This window comes from Amblyraja radiata, chromosome 6, assembly GCF_010909765.2.
Source record: "Amblyraja radiata isolate CabotCenter1 chromosome 6, sAmbRad1.1.pri, whole genome shotgun sequence".
Lineage (NCBI taxonomy): Eukaryota > Metazoa > Chordata > Chondrichthyes > Rajiformes > Rajidae > Amblyraja > Amblyraja radiata.
In genome coordinates, this window is record NC_045961.1 from 10076203 (window position 1) to 10088998 (window position 12796).

Genomic DNA, 12796 nt, shown 5'->3' on the forward strand with positions numbered 1-12796 from the left:
AGTGCAGGCAGGTGGGACGACTGCAGCTGGGACATGTTGGCCGATGTGGGCAAGTTGGGCTGAAGGGAGCTGTGTTCATGCTGTATCACTCCATGACAATAATAAACGTAGACTTTGGCTGCTGCCTGTTGCCTTGGTGCTGGGTCAGCCTGCCACCTGGTGGGCACTCAGTGTGCAGCAGACGGCTGAAGGGTGGACAATGGGTGCAGGAGTAAGCCATTTGGCCCTTCGAGCCAGCACCGCCATTCAATGTGATCATACACAATCAATACCCCGTTCCTGCCTTCTCCCCATATCCCTTGACTACACTATCTTTAAGAGCTCTATCTAACTCTCTCTTGAAAGCATCCAGAGAATCGGCCTCCACTGACTTCTGAGGCAGAGAATTCCACAGATTCACAACTCTGGGTGAAAAGGTTGTTCCTCATCTCCGTTCTAAATGGCCTATCCCTTATTCTTAAACTGTGGTCCCTGGTTCTGGACTCCCCCAACATCGGGAACATGTTTCCTGCCTCTAGCGCGTCCTATCCCTTAATAATCTTATATGTTTCAATAAGATCCCTTCTCATCCTAACTTCCAGTGTACGCAAGCCCAATTGCTCCATTCTGAACAACAGCCAGCCAACCATGTCATCTCTGGGTGCCTGCACTACCACCCACCAAATGGAGCTCAGGGCCTGGCAGATATTGATGCAGAGACAACAACCTGGCTGCTCAACACCCGGCTTGAGATCTAACTATTCCTTTGGTTTATGTTTCATTCGGAAGACGAAGAAGCTCCATTCTATCCAAATATGACAGTCCCGCAATCCCGGGAATTAACCTGGTGAACCTACACTGCACTCCATCAAAAGCAAGAACTAGACCAAGTGGGACCCGTTGGGTCCCTGTCACACGGGGGAGGCCTGGTCCCCCAACGCAACAATATTCCACCCCTCACCCATAGCCCCCAACTGCACAGGGGGGGGCTAATTTCCCCTTATCCCCCAGCACTCCCTCCCGGTCAGGCAGCATTTCTGGAGAACATGGATAGGTGACGTTTTGAGTCCGGACCTCGTAAACTGCAATACCTACTTCTCATCGGTACCTCCTAATCCCCTGAGACCCCAAGTCAACATCACTGGGACCCCCTGTAACTGACACATGCCCCCTGGACCCCCCGGCAAATACTGACACACTTCTAGATGACACCCACTCGTTCAGCAGCACCCCATGCTGACAAACGTCAGCACCCTGTGCAGGGGCTGTGAGGGTCCCCTTGGCTTGCGTGGCCCCCTGATCCATCGCCTCCACTGACCGTGATGACCCATTGCCCAGGTGGATGTTGCAATGGCAGCCTCTCATTGCAGGCAGCCCGTGGCTACAGTCAGCCACCCCTAGCCCAGTCTACGTCTGTCTGTCTGCCGTGTGGGAGTGGGTGGGGAGGGCTGGCACTCTGCTCTTGCACGAGAGGTACCAGATAAACACAGCGACTGCACACACTTTGTAGTGTCCTACACACTCCGCTGCTGCATGTGTGAGACGACGAGTGTGTGTACGCGTGAGTGAGCAAGTGTGTGCGAGAAAGTGTGTGTCAGAGCGGGTGTGAGCGTGTGTGTGAGCGTGTCTTCACGTGTGTGTGTGTGCGCACAATTGCAAATTGCGATCAAGGATAATGCGAATGTCACCAATGAGGTAGATAGTAGTTCAGCACTGCCCTTCCTCAGATGCAGTTACAGGTGGGAATTGTTGAGAGGGTTATGAGAGATATAGATGCGGTAGACAGTCTGAACCTTTTCCCTGGGATGGGAAGGTCGATGACAAGAGGGCGTTGCGTTAGGGTGAGAGGGGGAAAGCGTGTGTGACCTTGAACCCTGGGCTGTCCGGCAGATCTGAACAATGACCGACGGGGTCATGGGGAAAGCGGCCACCATGGAGATCGCCATCAACAGCAACGGTGATAGTGCCGAGCTGCCCGAGGACGACAGCCTGGAGCAGGTAGGGGGGGGGGGGGTAGGCACAGGGGGTCCGGAGAGGGGGAGGGGGTGGGGTAGGAACAGGGAGTCCAGGGAGGGGGGAGGGGAGCAGACTCTAGGGGTCCGTGTGTACCCCTCACGCCCTCCCCATGCCCGTTCTCCAGGCTCCTTGGCAGGGGCACGGCGGTGGGTCTGACTCTGGCAGCGGCTGTTCACCGGCCCAGCCAGCACCCTGTGTAACCCTGGGGTGTCACCCCCTGTTACAGTCTGGGGTCAAGGAAAGAGCGCTCACATCGCGGCCCAGTTTCCACCGATCTTTCCACAACCGCGCGCAAGAAGTACACGACGCACAGGACGCCATTGTATGCAGATCCCGACAAGCTGCACAATTTCTAATGTTGTCTTCTTCTTGTGTATGGCGTGCACAGCCTAAAGTTGTAGGGACACCTGGTTCTGTATTTGATTGTGCACGCCAGGTTGATTGCATTCGTCGAAACAGGGCGGACCACGTGAAGGTTGCAATCTCCCACCCCTCTAATGTTGTGATCTGGTCTCAATAAGAAGTACCAGTCTCTATTGGCTCTGTCTCCCCCAGTTCTAGTGTTTACCCCGCTCTGTCTTCCCCAGTTCCAGTCTCTACACGCTCTGTCTCCCCCAGTTCCAGTGGCCACCCGCTCTGTCTCCCCCAGTTCCAGTGTCCACCCGCTATGTCTCCCCAGTTCCAGTGTCTACCCCGGTGTGTATCCCCCAGTTCCAGTGTCCACCCGCTCTGTCTTCCCCAGTTCCAGTCTCTACACGCTCTGTCTCCCGCAGTTCCAGTCTCTACACGCTCTGTCTCCCGCAGTTCCAGTGTCCACCCGCTCTGTCTCCCCCAGTTCCAGTGTCCACCCGCTCTGTCTCCCCAGTTCCAGTGTCCACCCGCTCTGTCTCCCCAGTTCCAGTGGCCACCCGCTCTGTCTCCCCCAGTTCCAGTGGCCACCCGCTCTGTCTTCCCCAGTTCCAGTCTCTACACGCTCTGTCTCCCCCAGTTCCAGTGTCCACCCGCTCTGTCTCCCCCAGTTCCAGTGTCTACCCCGGTGTGTCTCCCGCAGGACCTGCAGCAGGTGATGGTGTCGGGCCCCAACCTGAACGAGACCAGCATCGTGAGCGGTGGCTACGGTGCCCCCGCCGACGGGATCATCGCCACCGCCTCCATCAAAGGTGATTCCCCACGGACAGACAGCAGGGTCAACAGGCCGAGTGGCCTGCACCGGGGGGGGGGCGGGGGAGGCAGGGAGGTGTGGGGGAGGGGGGGGTGTTAGCAGGAGGGGGTGTGTGTGCGGGGGGGGTGGGAGCTTTGTGAGGGGGTGGGTGTTGAGGGTGGGAAGAGGTGAGTGTGAGGGAGGGGGGGGGTGATGTGTGTGGACTCTGGGGAGAGTTGGGGGCTGGGTGGGGAGGAGCAGAGATGAGGGGGTGGGACAATAGCGTTGGTCAGCGTGGGGGGGTAGGGAGGTGAGTAGGGGGGGTAGGAAGGTGAGTAGGGGGGAAGTGGGGGGGTTGTGAGGGGTGGAGTAGCGGGGATGTAGGGGTGGAGTAGGGGGGGGAGTGGGTGGGGGGTAGGGAGGTGAGTAGGGGGGGAGTAGGAGGGGGAAGTTGGGGGGTAGGTGGGACACAGTGTGGGTGTGCCTGCTCTCTCTACTCCCCAGAGTGCAGGCCAGTCTGCCCGGCACACACTGATGGTGTTTTCTCCCTTGCAGCCGAGCTAGAGGCAGTGCAGCTCCCGTGGAGGGACAGGGCAGTGACAGGAACTAAAGACGGAAAATCCCTGTTCAGTCTCATTCCGAAAGTCAGGATTTGCAAAGCTAGTAGGCAGCAAGTATTCACCAGATAGTTGTTAAACGCAGCGATTACAGTGTGTGTCTGTCTGTGTGTGCGTGTCTGTGTGTGCGTGCCTGTGTGTGCGTGTCTGTGTGTGCGTGTCTGTGTGTGCGTGTCTGTGTGTGCGTGTCTGTGTGTGCGTGTCTGTGTGTGCGTGTGTGTGCGTGTCTGCGTGCGTGCCTGTGTGTGCGTGTCTGCACGTGTCTGTGTGCATGTGTCTGTGTGCGTGTGTCTGTGTGCGTGTCTGTGTGTGCGTGTCTGTGTGCGCGTGTCTGTGTGCGCGTGTCTGTGTGCGCGTCTGTGTGTGCGTGTCTGTGCGCGTGTCTGTGCGCGTGTCTGTGTGCGTGTCTGTGTGCGTGTCTGTGTGCGTGTCTGTGTGTGCGTGTCTGTGTGTGTGTGCGTGTCTGTGCGTGCGTGCCTGTGTGTGCGTGTCTATGTGTGCGTCTGCGTGTCTGTGTGCGCGCGTCTGTGTGCGCGTGTCTGTGTGCGCGTCTGCGTGTCTGTGTGCGTGTCTGTGTGCATGTCTGTGCGCGTGTCTGTGCGCTTATCTGCACGTGTCTGTGTGCATGTGTCTGTGTGCGTGTGTCTGTGTGCGTGTCTGTGTGCGTGTGTCTGTGTGCGTGTCTGTGCGCGTGTCTGTGCGCGTGTCTGTGTGCGTGTCTGTGTGCGCGTCTGTCTGCGCGTGTGTGTCTGCGCGTGTGTCTGTCTGCGTGTGTCTGTCTGTGCGTGTGTCTGTCTGTGCGTGTGTCTGTCTGTGCGTGTGTCTCTGTGCGTGTCCTTTGTGTGTCTGTCTGTCGGTGTGTGTGTGTGTGTGTGTTTGAGGAAGGACATTTCTGCTATTGAGGGAGTGCAGCACAGGTTCACCAGGTTAATTCCCGGAATGGCGGAACTGTCATACGATGAAAGAATGGGTCAACTGGGCTTGTCTTCACTGGAATTTAAAAGGATGAGAGGGTATCTTACAGAAACATATAAAATTATTAAGGGATTGGACAGGGTCGATGCAGGAAACGTGTTCCCGATGTTTGGAGAGTCAAGAACCAGGGGCCACAGTTTAAGAATAAGGGGTCGGCCATTTAGAACGGAGATTAGAACAAACATTTTCACCCAGAGTTGTGAATCTGTGGAATTCTCTACCACAGAAGGCAGTGGATGCCGATTCACTGGACGCTTTCAAAAGAGAGTTAAGGGCCTATCCCACGTGGTGATTTTTCGGCGACTGCCGGCATCATTGACTGACGTATCAGGACACCGAAAAATTTGCGGCGTGATGACGTATGACGCGCGGTGTTTTTTCAAGTGAGGCAACGTTTTTTTTGCTGCCGCTGAATTTTGAAATGTTCAAAATCTTTTGGCGACCCTGATATGATGCCGGCAGTCGCCGAAAAAATAGCCAAGTGGGACAGGCCTTTAAGATAGAGCTCTGAGTGCTAACGGAATCAAGGGATATGGGGAGAAGGCAGGACCGGGGTACTGATTGTGGATGATCAGCCATGATCACATTGAATGGCGGTGCTGGCTCGAAGGGCCGAATGGCCTACTCCTGCACCTATTGTCTATGTTACTGTAGATTAAACTCCATCTGCCATTTCTCCCCCCATTTCCATCACTAAGCTACGTCCCACTGCGTACTTCTGTTCAGTCGTCTGTACGCCACCATTTGGTGTTGTCTGCAAACCTCTCTACATGTATGTACACACCTCTACATGTATGTACACACCTCTACATGTATGCAGACAGCTCTACATGTATGTACACACCTCTACATGTATGTACACACCTCTACGTGTATGTGCACACCTCTACATGTATGTACACACCTCTGCATGTATGTGCACACCTCTACATGTATGTACACACCTCTGCATGTATGTACCCATCTCTGCATGTATGTACCCATCTGCATGTATGTAGACACCTCTGCATGTATGTACACACCTCTGCATGTATGTACACACCTCTACATGTATGTAGACACCTCTACATATGTACACACCTCTGCATGTATGTACACACCTCAACATGTATGTACACACCTCAACATGTATGTACACACCACTACATGTATGTGCAAACCACTCTGCATGTATGTACACACCTCTACATGTATAACACCTCTACATGTATGTACACACCTCTCTACATGTATTTACACACCTCTCTACATGTATGTACAGGACATTTATATATCTCACAGCAGTGGTCCCAGCACAGATGCCAGCAGTAAAGAAAGCAAACTCAATGCTAGCATTTATTTCAAGTGGGCTTGTACACAAAAACAGGGATGTAATGCTGAGGCTCTATAAGGCGCTGGTCAGGCCACATTTGGAATATTGTGAGCAATTTTGGGCCCCGTATCTGAGGAAGGATGTGCTGGCTCTGGAGAGGGTCCAGAGGAGGTTTACAAGAATGATCCCAGGAATGAGTGGGTTAACCTATGATGAGTGTATGTCGGCACTGGGCCTGTACTCACTGAGTTTAGAAGAATGAGGGGGAACTTCAATGAAACATGCTCCCGATGTTGGGGGAGTCCAGAACAAGGGGCCACAGTTTAAGAATAAGGAGTAGGCCATTTAGAACGGAGACGAGGATACACTTTTTCTCACAAATAGTGGTGAGCCTGTGAAGTTCTCTGCCTCAAGAGGGCGGTGGAGGCAGGTTCTCTGGATGCTTTCAAGAGAGAGCTAGATAGGGCTCTTAAAAATAGCGGTCAGGGGATATGGGGAGAAGGCAGGAACGGGGTACTGATTTGGGATGATCAGCATGGAAGGGAGCATGAAAGGCTTGAATAGAGTGGATGTGGAGAGGATGTTTCCACTCGTGGGAGAGTCTAGGACTAGAGGTCACACTCAGAATTAAAGGGGGTGTGGTGGGGGTTTGGGGTGCTGGGGAGGGGAGGGTGTTGTGGGGGAGGGGTGTTGAGGAGGGGAGGGGGCTGGTGCCCTGTGTTGTGACCCCCACAAGGCTGTGTTGCAGGGTCCAGTAACGTTCACCACTCCCAGAGCAACCCCGTCTCCACGGGTAACGAGGCAGCGCGCGGCATCGCCGGGGAGAAGTTCGACGTGGTGAAGAAGTGGGGCATGAACACGTATAAGGTGGGTGTGTGTGTATTTGTGTGTGTGTATCAGTGTGTGTGCGCGTGGTGTGTGTGCGCGTGGTGTGTGTGCGCGTGGTGTGTGTGCGCGTGGTGTGTGTGCGCGTGGTGTGTGTGCGCGTGGTGTGAGCGCGTGGTGTGTGTGCGCGTGGTGTGTGCGCGTGGTGTGCGCGTGGTGTGTGTGCGCGTGGTGTGTGTGCGCGTGGTGTGTGCGCGTGGTGTGTGTGCGCGTGTGTGTTTGGCTCGGGGGTGGTGTGTGTGCGCGTGGTGTTGTGCGCGCGTGTGTGTGTGCGTGCGTGTGTGTGAGCGGCGCGTGGTGTGTGTGCTCGTGGTGTGGTTCGCGTGGTGTGTGTGCGCGCGTGTGTGGTGCGCGTGGTTTGTGGCGCGCGTGGTGCGCCGCGGGCGGTGGTTGCGCGCGCGAGCGCGTGTGCGCGCGCGTCGTGGTGCGTTCGCGCGGTGGTGTTTGCTTTGGTGTGTGCGCGTGGTGTGTGCGCGTGGTGTGTGTGCGCGTGGTGTGTGAGAGCGCGTGGTGTGAGCGCGTGGTGTGTGAGCGCGTGGTGTGAGCGCGTGGTGTGAGCGCGTGGTGTGAGCGCGTGGTGTGTGAGAGCGCGTGGTGTGTGCGCGTGGTGTGTGAGTGCGTGGTGTGTGAGCGCGCGTGGTGTGTGCGCGTGGTGTGTGAGTGCGTGGTGTGTGAGCGCGTGGTGTGTGCGCGTGGTGTGTGAGCGCGTGGTGTGAGCGCGTGGTGTGTGAGCGCGTGGTGTGTGAGAGCGCGTGGTGTGTGAGAGCGCGTGGTGTGAGCGCGTGGTGTGTGAGTGCGTGGTGTGAGCGCGTGGTGTGTGTGCGTGGTGTGTGAGAGCGCGGGTGTGAGCGCGGTGTGTGTGCGTTGTGTGTTGTGCGTGGTGGTGTGTGCGCGTGGTGTGAGCGCGTGGTGTGTGTGCGTGGTGTGTGCGCGTGGTGTGTGCGCGCGTGGTGTGTGTGCGCGCGTGGTGTGTGTGCGCGCGTGGTGTGTGCGCGCGTGGTGTGTGTGCGCGTGGTGTGTGTGCGCGTGGTGTGTGTGCGCGTGGTGTGTGTGCGCGTGGTGTGTGCGCGTGGTGTGTGTGCGCGTGGTGTGTGCGCGTGGTGTGTGTGCGCGTGGTGTGAGAGCGCGTGGTGTGAGAGCGCGTGGTGTGTGAGAGCGCGTGGTGTGTGAGAGCGCGTGGTGTGTGTGCGCGTGGTGTGAGCGCGTGGTGTGTGAGCGCGTGGTGTGTGAGAGCGCGTGGTGTGTGAGAGCGCGTGGTGTGTGAGCGCTTATTGTGTGCGTGTGGTGTGTGAGCGCGTGGTGTGAGAGCGCGTGGTGTGTGAGCGCGTGGTGTGTGAGCGCGTGGTGTGTGTGCGTGGTGTGAGCGCGTGGTGTGTGAGCGCTTATTGTGTGCGTGTGGTGTGTGTGAGCGCGTGGTGTGAGCGCGTGGTGTGTGTGTGAGCGCGTGGTGTGTGTGTGAGCGCGTGGTGTGTGTGTGAGCGCGTGGTTGTGTGTGCGCGTGGTGTGTGTGCGCGTGGTGTGTGTGTGTAAGAGTGTGTGGTTGTTGGTGTTGTGTGGGTGTGTGTGTGTTTGTTGAGAGTGTGTGAGAGGTGTGTGTGTGTGAGAGAGTGTGGGTGTGTGTGTGAGAGAGTGTGTGTGTGTGCGAGTGTGTGTGTGCGCGCCCGCGTTTGTGTGAGAGAGCGTGTGCGTGTGTGTGTGTGGAGTGAGTGTGTGTGCGCCCGCATTTATGGTTGTGTATGTGTGAGGGAGCGCGTCTGAGTGCGTGTGTGCACTAGAGAGCGTGTAAGAGAGCGTGTGTGTGAGTGCACGATAGTGAGAGAGCGTGTGTGTGAGTGTGTGAGAGCATGTGTGTGAGTGTGCGCGCGGGTGTGTTACATGAACACGTATAAGGTGGGTGTGAGGTGCCATTCTGCCCGGCTAGTCCATGCTATCCCACTCCAGCCACTCATGGCCAGTCCCCAGCTGTGGTTCCCTCTGTCCCTTCCCCCTTTCCACCTCCCTGTAGCGCAAGGCCTGGAGTCCTGGCCACATCCTGCTGAATTGTTTCTCAGTGACCGCTCCTGTGGTCACTGTAGTTGTCTGGCCCCAGGGATGTTTCTCACCGTACTGGTCATCACCCCCATCACTGGTCACCCCTCAGCTCTCTTTTACTGCCAGTGTCCACACATCACGGACATCCAGAGACCCTGCTCCACCCCCCCCTCTCCCCCATACGGCTCTCACCTGCTCCCCTCCCCCTCTCCCCACACCGTCCCCACCTGCTCCCCTCTCCCTCTCCCCCACACGACTCCCATGTGCCTCTCTCCCCCCCCCTCAGTGCACGAAGCAGATGATCTCGGAGCGGTTCGGCCGGGGGTCGCGCACGGTCGACCTGGAGCTGGAGACGCAGATCGAGCTGCTCCGCGACACCAAGAGGAAGTACGAGAACGTGCTGCGTCTGGCGCGGGCGCTGACCGGTCACTTCTACAGTATGGTGCAGACACAGCGCGCTCTGGGCGAGGCCTTCTCTGACCTCAGCCAGAAATCCCCAGAGCTGCAGGTAAACGGCGGGGGGCAGGAGAGGGGGTGGGGCTGAGAAGGGGGGGGCGGGGGAGATGGAACCGCAGCGGTTACCTGTATCTGTGGAGCTTCACGACTATTGATGTGTCTTCACTGGAGCCTGAACCTGGTGTATCTCAACCTGACTCCCCCCCCCCCCCCCAACCCTGTCTACCCCCCTCCCCACTGTCCCCTCACCCCCCACCCCGGTGCAGGAGGAGTTTGGCTACAACGCTGAGACCCAGAAGCTTCTGTGCAAGAACGGCGAGACTCTGCTGGGAGCGGTCAACTTCTTTGTGTCGAGCATCAACACGCTGGTCAACAAGACCATGGAGGACACGCTGCTGACCGTCAAACTCTTCGAGAGCGCCCGGTCAGTCCAACACCCGGGGGGACAGTGTGTGTCTGTGCGCGGGGTGTGACCACTCTATTGCCCCCGCAGGCTGGAGTACCACGCCCATCGCACGGACCTGGAGGGGAGGGAGTGGGTGCGAGGAGGGGTGTGTGAAGGGGGGGGGGGGTGTGAGTGAGGGGGGATTGTTCCCCTGTGAGTGACCGCTCTCTGTCCACTGGCTGGAGTATGATGCCTACCGCACGGACCTGGAGGGGAGGGGGTGTGTGAGGGGGTGGGGGTGCGAGGGGGGGGTGTGGGTGCGAGGGGGGGAGTGTGTGAGGTGGGGTGGGTGCGTGAGGGGGGGGGGGGGTGCGTGAGGGGGGGGATTGTGTCCCTGTGAGTGACCGCTCTCCCTCCACAGGCTGGAATACGATGCCTACAGCACGGATCTGGAGCGGAGTGTGTGTGTGGGGGGGTATGTATGGGTGTGTGTGGGGGGGTATGCAAGGGGGGTGAGTGTGTGTGTGGAGGGCTGTGTGTGTGTGGGGGGTGTGTGGGGGGGGGGGTGTGTGGGAGGGGGGGGGTGTGGAGGGGAGGGGGTGTGTGTGGAGGAGTTGTGTGTGTGGTGGGGTGGTGTGTGTGGGGGGGGGTGTGGTGTGGTATGCAAGGGCAGGTGGGTGTGTGTGTTGTTGGAGGGGTGTGGGGGTGTGTGTGTGGGGGGGGGGTATGTGGGGGGGGTGTGGAGGGGTGTGTGTGTGTAGGGGGGGGTGTGTGGAGGAGTGTGTGTGTGTGGGGGTGTGTGTGTGTGGGGGGGGGGGGGGTATGTGAGGGGGGGGCTGCCCCTGTGAGTGACCGCTCTCCCTCCACAGGCTGGAGTACGATGCTTATCGCATGGACCTGGAGGGGTGTGTGTGTGGGGGGGTATGTGAGGGGGGGTGTGGTGTGCCCCTGTGAGTGACTGCTCTCCCTCCACAGGCTGGAGTATGATGCCTACCGCACGGACCTGGAGGAGCTGAACCTGGGCCCACGTGACTCGTTGACCTTACCCAAGATAGACCTGGCTCAGCAGCTCCACTCGCTGCACAAGGACAAGTACGAACGTCTACGCAACGACGTCACCATCAAGCTGAAATTCCTGGAGGAGAACAAGGTGTGGACCCCCACTCACACACACACACACACACACACTCACACACACACGGTGTGAAGGGGCTAGGGTCACCCAGCACTGACCCCGTTCCCTGCCACAGAAACCAGGGGTTATGGGGAGAAGGCAGGTGAATGGGGTTAGGAGGGAGAGATACAGCAGTCGTGATTGGATGGCGGAGTAGACTTGATGGGCCGAATGGCCTAATTCTGCTCCTGTCACTTATGAAGGGAGGGGCAGTGTGTGTTGTATTTAGTTAAGGTTAATATTACACAGAACAGGACGTTGCACAGGCCCTTCGGCCCACAATGTTCGTGCTGTACACGCTGCCAAGGTGAACTAATCTCTGCCTGCATGTGATCCACATCCCTCCATTCCCCGCATATCCACGTGCCTGTCTAAACGCCTCTTAAACACCACTGTCGTATCTGCCTCCACCACCACCCCTGGCAGCGCGTTCCAGGCACCCACCACCCTCTGTGTAAAACACTTGCCCCGCACATCTCCTTTAAACTTTGCCCCTCTCACCTTAAAGCTGTGCCCTCTAGTCTGTGACATCCCCACCCTGGGGACAAGGCTGTGACTGTCTACCCTATCTACGCCTCTCATCATTTTATAAACATCTATCAGGTCTCCCCTCAACCTCTGACGTTCCAGAGACAACAACCCAAGTCTGTCCACCCTCTCCCTGTAGCTGAAACCCTCTAATCCCGGCATCGTTCTGGTAAACCTCCTCTGCACCGTCTCCAAAGCCCCCACATCCTCCCTGTGATGGGGGCGACCAGAACTGCCCGCAATACTCCAGATGCAGCCCGACCCAAGTCCGATAAAGCTGCGTGGTGACTTCCTGACTCTTGTACTCGACGCCCCGACCGATGAAGGCCAGCGTAAGGTTCGCCTTCTTCACCGCTCTGTCCACTTGTGTGGCCACTGTCAGAGAGTTGTCGACTGCAGATCCTGCAGAGGGGCCGGTTAGTGTGGGGGGGGGGGGTCAGTGTGTGGGGACGGTGGGGGGTCTGTGTGTGTGGAGGGTGTATTTGGGGGTCAGTGTGGGGGGGGGGTCTGTGGGGGGGTCGGGGCTGCACCCAGACTGACCACTCTGTCCCCACAGGTGAAGGTGATGCACAAACAGCTGCTGCTGTTCCACAACGCTGTGTCCGCCTACTTTGCGGGGAACCAGCAGCAGTTGGAGCTGACACTGAAACAGTTCAACGTGAAGGTGAAGGTGCCGAGCTCGGACAAGCCGTCGTGGCTGGAGGAACAGTGAGGGGGGGGGGGGGCGTCCACATTAAACACACAAACACACACTCTGTTCTCCGCTCCTGCTTCAAACAGACTCAAGAGCTGCTAGAATTTTAGGAACGTTTCTGTGTCGCTTCAGTCCAATCATTTCCAGATGTCTCCACAGTGTCGGGGACAGCCCACCCCCCCCCCCCCCCCCCCACCTCCCCCCCGACATGTACATAGTCCTGCTGTGGGGAGGGGGGGGGGGTCACACCCTTCCCCCCCCCAGGACACCGCCTCGTCCTCTGGGGCTGTGGGGATGTACGGGCACCAGGGTGGGGGTTCAGGCACCGGAGGGTGGGTTTATGGGCACTGAGGTGGGGGTTCAGGCACCGGAGGGTGGGTTTATGGGCACTGAGGTGGGGGTTCAGGTACCAAGGTGGGGGTACAGGCACCACGCGGACCATGGGACCGGTACATTTTAGTACCGACCAGCACTGAGTGGGGTGGGGGGAGGGGGGGGGAAGAGTCAGGGGGAGGGGTATAGAGGGAGGGTGAGAGAGTGGAGGGGTATAAGGGGAGGGGAGGGGTAGTCTGGGCTCTGCCCACCCACCACCACCTTGTGACT

General features: G+C 58.1%; 1 protein-coding gene across 4 annotated transcripts in view; it reads left to right on the top strand.

The window, feature by feature from the left end:
- The window catches only part of arfip2 (ADP ribosylation factor interacting protein 2), a 26219-nt gene extending 13968 nt beyond the window's left edge, over positions 1 to 12251 (top strand). For 3 of the 4 annotated variants that reach the window (XM_033022198.1, XM_033022196.1, XM_033022197.1), the window contains exons 2-8: positions 1870 to 1977; positions 3047 to 3155; positions 6777 to 6907; positions 9243 to 9464; positions 9679 to 9836; positions 10773 to 10947; positions 12056 to 12251. In XM_033022198.1, coding sequence (XP_032878089.1) covers positions 1879 to 1977; positions 3047 to 3155; positions 6777 to 6907; positions 9243 to 9464; positions 9679 to 9836; positions 10773 to 10947; positions 12056 to 12211 — 1050 coding nt within the window. In that variant the 5' untranslated portion in view covers positions 1870 to 1878 and the 3' untranslated portion in view covers positions 12212 to 12251. The remainder of the gene's footprint in view (positions 1 to 1869; positions 1978 to 3046; positions 3156 to 6776; positions 6908 to 9242; positions 9465 to 9678; positions 9837 to 10772; positions 10948 to 12055) is intronic. The other variant, XM_033022199.1, reaches the window with a different exon arrangement.
- Positions 12252 to 12796: the final 545 nt, after the last annotated feature.